At 36.6% G+C, this 12,953-nt stretch overlaps 1 protein-coding gene across 10 annotated transcripts in view; it reads left to right on the forward strand.

Annotated features, from left to right (window-relative positions):
- The first annotated feature begins 3,451 nt into the window (after positions 1 to 3,451).
- Positions 3,452 to 12,953, forward strand: part of TENM2 (teneurin transmembrane protein 2) — a 478,752-nt gene continuing 469,250 nt past the window's right edge. For all 10 annotated transcript variants that reach the window (XM_033517641.1, XM_033517643.1, XM_033517644.1 and 7 more), the window contains exon 1: positions 3,452 to 3,737. In XM_033517641.1, coding sequence (XP_033373532.1) covers positions 3,512 to 3,737 — 226 coding nt within the window. In that variant the 5' untranslated portion in view covers positions 3,452 to 3,511. The remainder of the gene's footprint in view (positions 3,738 to 12,953) is intronic.

A 12,953-nucleotide genomic window follows, 5' to 3' on the forward strand; every position in this document is an offset into this window, starting at 1 on the left:
GATCCTGTGTTTCTGAAATAATTAAACCAAAACTAGATGAGAAAAACAGTTGGAGTCACTTGTTAGTGGTTGTACTGCTCTGAAGTGTAAGTGGGTCAGAATGAGCTGTATTAGTTAAATCCTTTGAAACAAAAGAAATTATTAAATCAGTTACAATTTAGGTCAATTACTCAAAATAAACCATTCAGAGAGTGCCCTTGAGACAGGCAAGTCAAAGAGTATCAGGAGTTCTGAACTCAAATTGCATCTCACCATTATTCTCTAAGCTATCACACCTTTCCTTTCCAGGAATACAGTACATAAAGATTTCACTAACAGGAAAGGTGTTCAGCACTGAATTCAAGCAGTATTTCATCTATTTAACTTAAGCATGAAAAATAAAAGTGAAACAGATTTTCTAGGAGTGTTTCATAACTTAATTCACTGGGTTTTAAGCCATGTATGGTGATGTCTAAATTTTGAGAATACTTTGAGCATGATGCTCTGGAACTGATTTTTGCCTGGCTGCTTTAAGTACAAGGAAATCCCCAAAGCACAGGTGAGGAGGAGAGAAGTATCTCTGAGAACTTTTTTTTGTGTTCAGGTAGATATATTTAGTCTCAAATACTTGGGAAAAATAAGGAAAATTAAATTTAAAGCTTCTCTAATAAATATGAAAATGACATTTAACAAAAAGTCCAGTTAAAATGTTATTTTATCATTAGAATTTGAAGGACCTACTAAAATTAATAAAGTTCAAGAAATTTTTAATAGTCTGGTATCATAAAAACCAGGTTATTCACCAGACCATTCTGATATCTGATTCTTGTAAAAAGATTTTCCTTATGTAAGATCAAAGTAAAGATCTTGGGACATTTCTACATTTATTTTCTTGTGTTAGCTGGTTGGAGCTACTCTAGTGCAGACATTGTGCCTCACGTTCTGCATGTGCCAATGACTGAGGAATATTTCCAGGCACAATCAGCAGTGGAACACTGTCTTACCATTTCCTTTTATTTTTGTATTTGTAGGGGAATTGCACAAAACTCTACAAAAGAATGGTTATTGAGGGAACAATTTCAAAAACTCTTGTCTGCCTGAGAAGATGCTTTAATAAGCTAATGTCCTGGAAATACTCAGAGGTTTTATCTCAGTCACAGTAAATCCTTTCTTTTAACTACAGTAACAAGGAATTAAATGTTCTTTCAGAAACAATAGAAATCAGGCCAGACAGTTTTAAGTTTAGCAGTCATAAAAACAAAAAGCTGTTTGTTTGTCTGAACTGACAGACAATATAGAATTCATATGGAATGACAGGCTTTTGTGTTGAGTAGCAGCATGAGGACTCCCAGAGAGCAACTGGCAGGATTTGCTCAATGCTGTAGTGTCAATGTCTGTTTCTGTGTTTATAATTGTGATGTATTGATATCTGAATTTGATGAGAGAGTATTCAAATGGGATCAAAGAGCCAGGCATTGTTAATCTAAATGATCATATATCTTCTGAAACTTCAAGAAACTGTTTGTGCCTCCAGTGTTGGTATGCTTTACAGTTAATGTGCTTTCCAGTTTAATCAATATTACAGGACTAAAAAAATGAACTAAAAAATTCAGATATGGAGGAGTCAGCCACTATATGTTCAGAGAGCTGAGAAACAGGAATGTGTATTGAATCTTTCTTTCTCTTTAATCTGAAGTTATAAAACGAACCTTGACAGTTTCAAGTGCCAAATGTCTCTGCTTTTGTTTTGGCTTTTCTGTATGTGTTGTTTTGTGACTTTTTTTCCCCTCTGAAATGTTAAAAATAAATGAAAAAGAAGAAAAAAAGTAAGCATGTTTACAGTTCTTAGTCCTCACAGATTGCAGAATACCTGTGGGTGGCTTTAAGCAGCTGTTTCTTGTGGTTACCTAACTTTTCTCTTTAAAATAAAGAAAGAAAAAAAAAACCAAAAACCACAACAAGGCTAAATGTCAAATCTAAATGAAGGCAAAAAACCTTTTCTCTAGGTCACCAGCTTCTCAGCCAAGTACATTTATTCTCTTTCTCAGCCAAAATCTGTTTCAAAAATCAATGATTTAGCCAATACTTGTGCCAGTGCTGTGACCTCTTCTGCAGGTGCAAACAACTCCCACAATGAGAGGCTTGGCTGCCTTCTGCATGCGTGTCTTACCATCTTCTGTTGCAGTTTGTTCCTTTGGTGCCAGAGGTGGCACAAGGAATCTCTGCTGAAATGCTTTGCTGGTTTAAGCTTCTGGCCTGGGCACACTCTGCTGGGTGGGCTTGGCAGAGGGAACCTGCTCTGAGAGGGGACAGGGGCAAGGAAAAGCTCTTCAGCTGTCCCAGCTAAATTCACCCAAACCATTCTTTCACCTCTTCAGCCATCTAGAGAAGAGCAAGATGTTTTGTTCCAATTTTTGCTTATTAGCAAATCTGAGTATTTTTTTATGTATAAAGATTTAATTTCCAGAAAAAAAAAAATTGTCATGAGGATTTCTCAGGACTAGCACAGACCTGGGCATAGCATGCCATGAGAGAAAGACATACATACTAACACCAACTGAAAATAATTAGTACCCCAGTGGGTAGGGTGTTTGTGCTTTTACTGTATTTCTTCCTTTCTCCAGTAGCTTTCATTTTGCAGTTTTTGTATGCTAATGATGCATATATTAAAGTCTATATGCCACAGCAAGGGTGGCCTAATTAAGCCCACTGTAAGAAACTCTATGGTCCATTGAACAAGAAGAGATTTAGACAGTTTTCAAGAGCTCCAAGTGCAGAGTTGGATAAACTGGTCATCTTGAGGGGTGGTGAAGGAGCTCATTCTGTCCCGTTCTGGGGTGCACCAGAGCAGCCAAAGTGTGCTCAGACACAGCCATGCAGGAGTGTCAGGGGTGGGATGGACCTCTAGACAGACCTTGTCCACCTTCAGAGCAGGGCCTTGGACTGATGTTAACCAGGGACAAGGAAATCAGCTGCTGCTGCTTGAGAACACGTCAAAGGTCGGTAATGCATTAACACTGAATAGGAATAATCTCCTCTTTGGAACTCTCCTGCATGCTTCAGTCTTAATTGGAAGCCCTCCTGCAGGAAGAATGGAAATAATTAAAGCTGGTTTGAGTCTACTTTTCTTCTGTTGCATAACAGAAACAAATTCTGTTCTGTCAGTTCTGCGTTGTTACCAGAGTTCATTCGAAAATCAAAAGATAACAGTGGTTTTATCATTTTTTTTTAAACTCTTTAATGATACGATAATTTAGATAGAATGCAATTATCTTACAGCATTTAATTTTTTTCTCCCCACCCATTCAGGTCAATTATTTCAATTTCTAGAGGATGCATCATGTGGGCCTTCCCTTTCTTCACGATCCGTGCCACATTGTTCTTCAAGGACAAGTCAGGGAAAGTAGAATAAAACAAAATGCAGTGGCAGCATTACTTACTCTTTTGTCATCCTTTCATGTTGTTAGGTGACAGTGAGTGACCCCAAATAGAAGAGTGGCTCTTGTGGAAGCAGCGTGCGTGGCTCAGAAGAATGGACATAAAGGACAGGAGGCACCGCTCGCTGACGCGGGGCCGCTGTGGGAAGCAGTGCCGCTACACGAGCTCCTCGCTGGACAGTGAGGACTGCAGGGTGCCCACCCAGAAGTCCTACAGCTCCAGTGAGACACTCAAGGCGTATGATCACGACACCAGGATGCACTATGGGAATCGAGTGTCTGACCTGGTGCACAGGGAGTCGGATGAGTTCCCAAGACAAGGTATGTTTAAAGTCAGAAATGGTTTCTTTTACCATAATCCTCGGTGGACAGTCTGTTCCTTGTTACAGCATCTCTGTGCTAGAAGTTTTAATGAAAGAGCTCTAGGAGAATGGATATTATCTTCCCATTATTTCCACTGCTTTGTGCTAAATTAGAAAGTTTTTTTCTCAGAGTTCTTTCACTTTTGAAATCCACAATTTGTAAATGAGGCAAACCAAGATTCACTGATCAAAACATCTGGTAGACACAGATGCCATGACCCTTAACCAGAGGATATCTTTTGCACAGATCTTGGGCTTAGCCAATGAGATAACTTGGTATCCTATTATCTAGGTTAATTTTGGAAATGATGACATTTTCACCTAAATGTGTCTTTCTTTAACACAGAATCTGTACTGAAAAGACAACTAGAACACTGTTATGGTAAAAACCCATATGGCAAACATACACTCATCGTTCATCAGTTGCCTTGGAATTCCTTTCCTGTTCTTAAATGCTGCATTACTGAAGTGTGGGAATGGGAGTGCTGGTTCCTCTACTGCATTTTGTCACTGCTCACCCATATTGCTCAACCCTGACCTCATAAAAACTGAAAGGAGGAAACCCATCTAATTTCTTTTGTATTTATCTGTAATTGAGCATTACAGCCTGCAACTAATATTTGAAATAACCTGCCTCTTTGAACTTGTAAGCTAGGGGAATTAATCTCTTATTTTATAAAGTGGTCATTGCTATGTCCAATGGATTAATGAATTCAAAATGTAAATGTTTTTACATGAAAAACCTGTAACCTACTGTACAGACTGAGTTTTTTCTCATTTGGGCATTTGCTTCTCTCAAGAACTTCTAAACCTCATGCTGAAACCATTAGTAAACATTGCTTCATAGGAACTGTGTTTAATCATCTGGTTTCTTATCCAAATAGCCAAGTTAAATTGGCATTCAATCAACCATTAGATATGGCATATGAATTAAAAGCCCTGGTTTACTGTCAGTTGAAGACTCAGATATGATTCATACCAACTAAGATACAGACAGGTTTGATGGACAAATGTATAGGTTTTGTGCCCCTCTCAGTGGAAGGTAAATCATCTAGTACATAATCTAAAAGTACCATAATTTAAATGCAGAAACTCTGCTGGTTTGTAGATGTGCTTGTGTGAGAGTTCTCTGCAACACATTTCTAATGTTGTGGCTTGGGGAATGGGAAGTGTTCACACTTGTGGAAATCCTTCAGTGGAATGTCATTTCTTACACCTGATACCGTGTCCCACATCTTCTTTGAACCATTCTGACAGCAGTCAGTGTCCATCTTCACCTTTAAATCAAACTATCTAATAATCAGTGTCAATAATTGAGCCCTTTTCTAATCCCTTTTTTCTCTCATTTTTGTCTACAGACATGTGGGAGTGTTTGCATTGTTCTTGGTCTGTTTTCTGGGGTAATCTCTGCTCTTGGAGGGTCTTTCCTTGCTTAGAGGTGTTTAGCTAAGATAAAGAATCAAAATGCACTTTGAAGGTCTGAGCTGCTGGAGCCATTTTCACTGCAGTTTGTTCTACTTTACTGTACAGGAGTCATCTAAATATTACTTTTCCCTATCAGGATGATTGATGCTTCAGCTCAAGTGCCTCATTTTAGTTTGCAGGTCATTATTCAGCATTCCATAATTATTTTTTTTTTTAATCTGGTCTTTTTCTCTTGATTACTGATTTGACAACTGTTCATCCTACCCCTGCTCTTAATGTGTTCTTCTCTGCCCTCTTTACAAAGAGGAGTACAAACTGTTGGCAACTGAATTGAATCACTCAGATATTTTTTTATTGTTATTTTTCCCTTACTAGTCTGTGTTGTTGTGTCTAATAAACAGTGTTTATTTTAGAGAGCCAAAGTAATTTTTTTGTAAGATAATGAGCAGCAACTCCTTATTTTCCTGCTTTTGTTAAGTTTAGAAAGCAATTTTTTTAGAAAAATAGGTCTGTATGATGATTCTTTGCATTTGAAAGCTGGACATCTTTCTGATTGAACAGTTTTACTGACATGAAATTTGAGATAATGTGACAGGCAGATCTAGATTAAGATTTGGTAGATGTTCTCACTTTCTATATTAACATTAGATGGATAAAAATGTGGTTCATACAGTAGGAAATTACATTCATTACATCTTGTGCATTCAGTTTCCAGCTGCAGACATCCAGGAATTTATACATCTAAATTTCTTCTAACTTTGAGTGGGTGTTATGATGGGATTAAATTCTGTGGGAAATAAACATGCTTAAAATAAATAGTCTTTAAAGATTCTTTGTTCTTCTATTAGAAAAAAACTTTTTTTTTTTAAGGAATTGCAGATATTTTCTTAAGTATTTTGTCTCTTCTATTAGAAAAGTGAAATATTTTTGACTTACTGTAAAATATTTGGTTTGACCATGGCACTGGAGCTGCTCACAGCTGTTTTGAGCTGCTGCCTGTTGTACATTACTGGGTTTGGAAAGTCTTTTAAGACAAAGTTGAACTCATTCTGGTTTTGCTTATCATGGTTTGTCAGTGAAATGCTAATAACAAAAACTTATTCAGAGCTCAGAAGTCTGAAACAGTTCTTGCTGGGTTGTTTTAGTGTTTTCCTGAGAGGGGTGAAGGTTGTTCTGACCTGCAGGAAGGTTTTCACTGTTCACAGTGACTGATGGGCTGCTGCTTAGAGACCACAGCTGCTCTTCCAGGTGCTCGGGCTGACCAGACTTTCTCTCACTGCTCATATTCCCAATGGTAACAAGATGAGATCTTTGATCATCTTGTCATCAAACCTGAGTCATCCTCAACCCTTCTGTTAAAATTAATGTATCCCTTCCAAATCCAACTGAGTTTTGGCAATTACACTTTTAATACTTCTCTCCAGGACCTCTGACCTTCTGAAAATGAAATGTTTTGATACATAGATTTGGATTAAAGACATTAAATAAAACTTTTTTCTTGTATTCTGTCTAGAGTGAGAGGACATCCTTAGTTTTCCTTTGTCATGCATGGCTTTTGAGTGGCATTCTGCAATCTGCTGGTTTTTGTTACATCTGTACAGTTACATAATCAAAGGAAATTGGAGGTAGAGGCAAGGTGGCAGATTCCTCAACATGGAATCAGATGTAGAGTGGATTGTGTGGGAAAAGGCAACTTTCCTCTTCTAGCCAGTACATGTGGAACTTTCACTTCTCCTGAATCAAGGCTTACTTATTTTTAATGGTGACCTGAAGGAAACACAATCCCAGTGTAGAATACTTATTAGGGTGGGACAACTGCCTTCCATTTCTCCTGTCTAGAAAGCATGGTCTTATTGAGAAACAAAAAAAATTATAATTTGTGTACCTTATTTAATAAAGGAAAGATGCTGAGTGAAACCTCCCTCCCTTACCCTTTCCCTCCCCAAATCATAAAAGATGATAAGGTTCTTTAAGTGATTTAAAAACATGAAAGCACTTTTCATCTGTGCTTTCATCTATGTTGAAGTTGTTAATAATGGAGCAATGTAGCAGCATTGCTAGACTAGGAAATAAATAAAAGTACAAACCTTTAGAGCACCCTTCTGTCTGTATGCTTTTAAGAAAAGAAAAGGTAAGAAAGTTGAGCCCAAACCTAACATTCCTCCTCTGATTTATACTCTAGTGTCAGTCAAGAGCTCTTTTGAGCTGTAATAGCAAGATGATCTGATAAACAGGAATTAAACCAAAACTTTGTGTATATTACATCTGAGTCACAATAAAAACCAGAAGAAAATGGATTTAGAAGTGGATTTTCAGGGAGGCATCATGGGATTGAGTTTCAGTCTTTAGGGTACTTTCTTTTAAATATGCAAAATTGTTTTCTCTCAGTATTTTGTGGATTTTTTTTTTTTTGTTTGTTTTGTTTTGTAATGTTTGGGGGTTTAGGGTTTTTGTGTGTTTTTTTTGTTTTGATTTTTTTTTCTTTCTGAGCAGCACTCTCTGGTTTGCAAATGGTAATTTAAATCAGTTGTGATAATCTCTTCTTTTTCACTTCCTGCATGTTCCCCATCCCTCCTATTTCCTTGGCATTTCACCATTTTATATCTCCATCCCTTGTGAGGGTTGTGGTTGTGTGCTCAGAGCTCCTGACTGACCATTGAGAGTCTGAGCTGAACAAAGATTCATCTTCATCCCTCCTCACCTGCTGGACCTGTTGAGCAGCTGTGGTGCTGCTGAGAACTCCAGTAATAACTAATAACACCAGTGCTGGCAAACACAACACTGTTCTAATATTAATATGTATTTGTAGAATAAACAACAGCTAGACATAATATGAGAATTCTCTGTACACACAGTTTGTCTCAGGGAATAACTTTTTATTCTTGGCAGTTTCTCACAACTGATCATTATTAAAAATCAGCATTTGTTTACAGTTTAAATTAGAGACTCAGAATTCAGGGATTTCTGATGCAAATATATAAGTATATATAGACTTATGCTCCCTTTTTTCCCCTTTTTTGCTCCTTTATTTAGCTTTCAAAAAGAACTTCTATTTTTACTGCTTCTCTACTGGACTCCTTACTACTTGATGATTAAGTTAAACTAGGTTCTATATTTTTAAACCATTTGCAAAGGTACATGCACATTGTGTAAACCACATATAAAAGGATAACTTACAAAAAACTAGATCTTATCACCATGTAGTAAGCACACACTGAATAAAAGAAAAAAATTAGAAACCTCAGGTCTACCCTAAAATAGGCTTAGTAACCATTTTCATGCAAATACCTTTTCAGAAGAGCTTCAAAATTAATAGGAAATATGCTTTCTGTATTTCATAGTTTCAAATTTCTATCAAGCAGAAAGATCTTGTGCTTCAACCAAAGCCGTGTTTGCTCGTCTTGTAGTGCTGGGATCTGACTGAGCGTTGAACAAAACCTTTCCTTTGTGGTTTTTTCCCTCTCATCCCTTTACTCTGCTATGTAATAGACTTTTAAGACTTTGGATACTGAAAATAATAATTTTTGATCCTATAAACCCTTCTCCATTTTCTCATACACATGTGAGCACACACTCTTCTGAGAAGTTTGTTCACACACATCTGTGGATGCTCTTTCTCATATTAAAATCTACTGTAAACAAAAATAATACACTCCATGGGGATGAAATAATAGTTTTATTTATTAAAAAAGATATTTTAAATTAAAATATTTTCTGATTAATTCTAAGAATGAAAATGGCTAACATTGAGCAGATCTTACAAATTTGTTCCACCTTCTAAATCTTCTTGTCTCCCAAAGGATCTACAATTCAACTCATAATTTTTAAGATCTGGTTTTTCAGCAAGAAGTGTCTGGAAAGGAGACTGATTACTTTTGAGTGTTAAAATGATGGAGGTACTTAGATTCTTTTCTAATATACCTATTAACACTGAAATGCCAGGTTTTAAAAGCTTTTACATTTTATCTGGATTTGAATTGAGCATCTCTGTCCCTGCATCCTAGGCAGTTCCAGAAAACGAGGTTTTATACCTAGTCCTGAATTTGCTCTAGTGAATATTGCTTTGTTTCTGTGAGCTTGGGAAGCTCTCTAAAGCTTGTGTCCTGGTAAAGAACAATTGGGCCATTTTTCTTCTCTCCCTCTTTTCTCATAATACAGGAAGAAAGAATTATTTAAATAAAATGGAGTTCAGCAAATATTTAACATACTTAAACAGCATTTATTTTGGAATATACGCTGTTGAACTCTCCAATGCCACATGTTTTTAAGGACTACATCTTCAGGAAAAATAAGGATTAGATATTTTTATCTTAGTGGAATGTGTGGAAGATAGGTTAAGCACCAGAGGGTATTCACTGCTCCAATGCATGAGTCAGTTTTCAGCTCAGATGCATTGGGACCACATTTTTGTGTGTTTTTGTTTACTCTAATTGTCTTTTCTGCTTTATTTTTTTTCCCCATGTTCTTTTGAAATGTCTTTCTACTGAGGACTAAATTCTAGAGTCTGTGAACAACTGGTTGATCCGTGGTGATGATTGCTCTGTTTATATTTCCTCTGTCCTCCCTGTTCATTCTCCTAATACCTCCAATGTATTATGTGATTTCTAGATGCTTTTAAAATATTTTGGCTGGACCCAAATGCACACATGTCACATAGTAAGAAAAACATAAGGAAAGTTTCAAACAAATAAAAACAGCACCCAAAGCTCATTGTCTTCCTTACAGAACCTTGAGGGTTTTGGAGTAGAGTCCGAGTGCTGATGACCAATTCATTTAAAACCTATAAATCAGTAGAAAAACAAAATGATAAGGAAGTATAATAGGGTAAGCAGGACCCAGAATTTATTCTGTTTGTTTTATATTATTTGTCTCTGGATTCAGAGTTCTAGGTCAGAGGATCTGCAGTTATCTTCCTTGGCCTGCTATTGGGCTGCTCATTAACTTTCATCAGATTATTTCTACATTGATCCCAGTAATCTTTGCATGAATTAAGCACATTCTGTAGTTCTGGAAACATCAGTAAACCGAAAATCCATGATTTCCACTGATGGGCTGTGACTGTGGGCATGCAGACTCCATGTTAAAAGCAGATGCCAGCTTCTTTCTGGGTTTTGGAAGCTGGCTTCAGTTTTAGCCATTGGGTCTGGTGATGCTCTTTTCTGTGTTATTGGAACACCCATAGTAGCCACTGTTTTTCTGTACAGATTTAATTAGGTGCTGCTCTTAAGTCAGTTGTGTGTTCTGTGAACTGTCAATCTAAATAGAGCTCATCAAGTATCTGCCTGTGTAATGTCATCTTCTGCATGAATTTTGACTCGGTGGTGGTTTCTAAACCCTTTCCTACCTTTTAGTTTGTCTCTAATGGAAGCTAAATACGCCATGGCAATGCCCTATATGCCTCAGTGATGTGGATAAAGACAGGTTGAAGAGGCAGTGTCTTGTATAAAGGGGACTTACTTCATGTTCGTAAATCCAACTTCAAATTAACTTTTGGTGGTAGCAGTCAGTTCCTATTGAGGTGCTGATTTTTTAAGATTCCAAAATGGTTTCAGAAACTAGATAGCTGATTAGACAAAATAGCATGCAGATATATTTATATATTGCCTTTTTTTTTTTTCCCCTCATATGAGTTCTTAGCTGGAAGAGACTACAGTGAATGCAAAAGTACATGTCTGTGAATGTAGACCATATTGGAAACAGAGATTTACTGTCCCAAAGTGTAATGCTTACTCAGCCATCTGATGAGATTTGAGCACTAAACAGTTTGAGAGGGATACATAAAGCTGTTTTATTACAAGATGCTGTTATGAATTGTAGCAGCTTTCCTTATGCTATGCTGCTGTTGCCAAACAAGTTGCATGGATGTAAGCAGTTTTATTTGTAATTACTTGCTTACATTTTCTTAGAATAGTTGGGTTATAGCTGTTTGTGATTCCTGCTCCTCCACTGGTGACAATCTCTACATCCTGTTTAATTCAGAATGAAAGGATATCTTTTTAAAACTGTTTGGAGCAAAGCCTCTCTGAGGGATGCTGCTGCTAATATGGGAGGTGGAGTGGGGCTCAGATGTTTGTGTGTGTGATAGAACCTTGTTAAAATGGATGCAGAAAGCTCAAAAAAACAGTGGCTATTTCATAATGCAGTGAAAAGTAAAGAAATCTCATTTTAGCTGAATTTAGCTGAATTTCTGGAGCAAGTCCAGAAAATGGAGAAATAAACACTCACCTAAGGAAATGTTATGGAAAATACAGTAGTTACAACCTATACTTTTCCTCTAAATTTTAGTCAAAACCTGGATGTTACAAACTGAATTTACACTTGAAACTGTTCTTGACAGAGCAGTGAAGGCAGTTCCTGTTTTCTTGCTTATGTGTAGCTACAATTGCTTTTGATGCTGCTGCTGGGCTGTTTTCCTTAAGAGAGCCAAGTGTGTTCCTTATGACAATCACTACTTCCACAGAGTAAGGGAGGTGTTTGAAGAAGATTGCAAGAGAAGAACAGTTTGATCATCAGTGCTGAAATGTCTCTTCAGTGTACTTTGTCCAGTGTAATTTTGAATGTTGAGTCTTGATCTTTTGTTGATTGCCACACAAGATTCTTAAAAAAGCCAATTTGCTTGGAAGAATTTACCAGTATAAAACTATCTGCTTTATTCCTAGCATTCCTCCTTCTGTCCATGTTCTGAGCCCAGGTATGCCTTGCCAATCCTAGTATTGTTAGACATCTTTTAGCCACCTATCCATCAGTCTGATATTCCTTCTTTCCTTATTGCCTCATTTATCCACTCTTAAGTTTGGAATCTTGGTAGTTTGCCATGTTTCTTCTTTTTTTCCCAAAGTATTCATGGCTCACCTAAACCTTTAGAAATTTTGTTGTACAAGGGGTACAACAGCTGAGGGGTTTTGATTTGCAGTTCCACCATGGTAAAACATAACGAAATGTCTAATACTAAGGAAATTTGAGCAGCTGCCTAACATCAGCTGTATTTTTGCACTATTCCATGTGAAAACCAAAGAGTAGCCCATGGTCATTTTTTACCTAGAAGTGAGCAAGTTGTCTGCTGTCTGTGGAAACAAGTGGAAATTTTGATTATGAAATTGATATTCATAATCACATTTCATTATGTGAAGTGGTAAAGACTCAGTTGCAGATGACTCAGTTCAGTACAACTTTGTCTTCTCAAATACATTAATCAACTCTGTTTGTTTAAATACTGAAGTAAAAATTATCAGTATTTTAGGTTTTGCTACTTAGACCAGAAGCAAAATGTTAGATAATTAAAAAAAAAAAAAAAAAGACCATCATGTAGAGCAAATTGCATAAATGTTATTCCTTCAAGCAAATGGCCACTCTGTGGTAGCTGGTCTGGAACTGTATATTCACGTTTTAAAATTACTTCCAGTAGAGTACTGTGTTTTAAGGATGGCAGTTTATTAGGATATATTAAATATTATAAATATAATAATATTTTTTTACATTTTTTATAGATGGTAGTTAATTTGACTTCATAGCAATATCTGATTTTCTTTTGAAGTTTTTCTGTCCCTGAGATAAGTGTTTGAATGATATTGAAAAAAAGCTAAAATGGTACTTAGTCTCTGTGGGGAAATTATTAACTTTGACTAAAATTATTTACAATATGCTAAAAGTTTACTACACAAAAAGTGATAATCTGGACTTTATTCTTTCTTAAGTAATCTTACCAAAGAGTTAAAGAGGTAGAAAAAGTAGTATTAGTCACATAGTTTCT

This window comes from Parus major, chromosome 13 (genome assembly GCF_001522545.3).
Source record: "Parus major isolate Abel chromosome 13, Parus_major1.1, whole genome shotgun sequence".
Lineage (NCBI taxonomy): Eukaryota > Metazoa > Chordata > Aves > Passeriformes > Paridae > Parus > Parus major.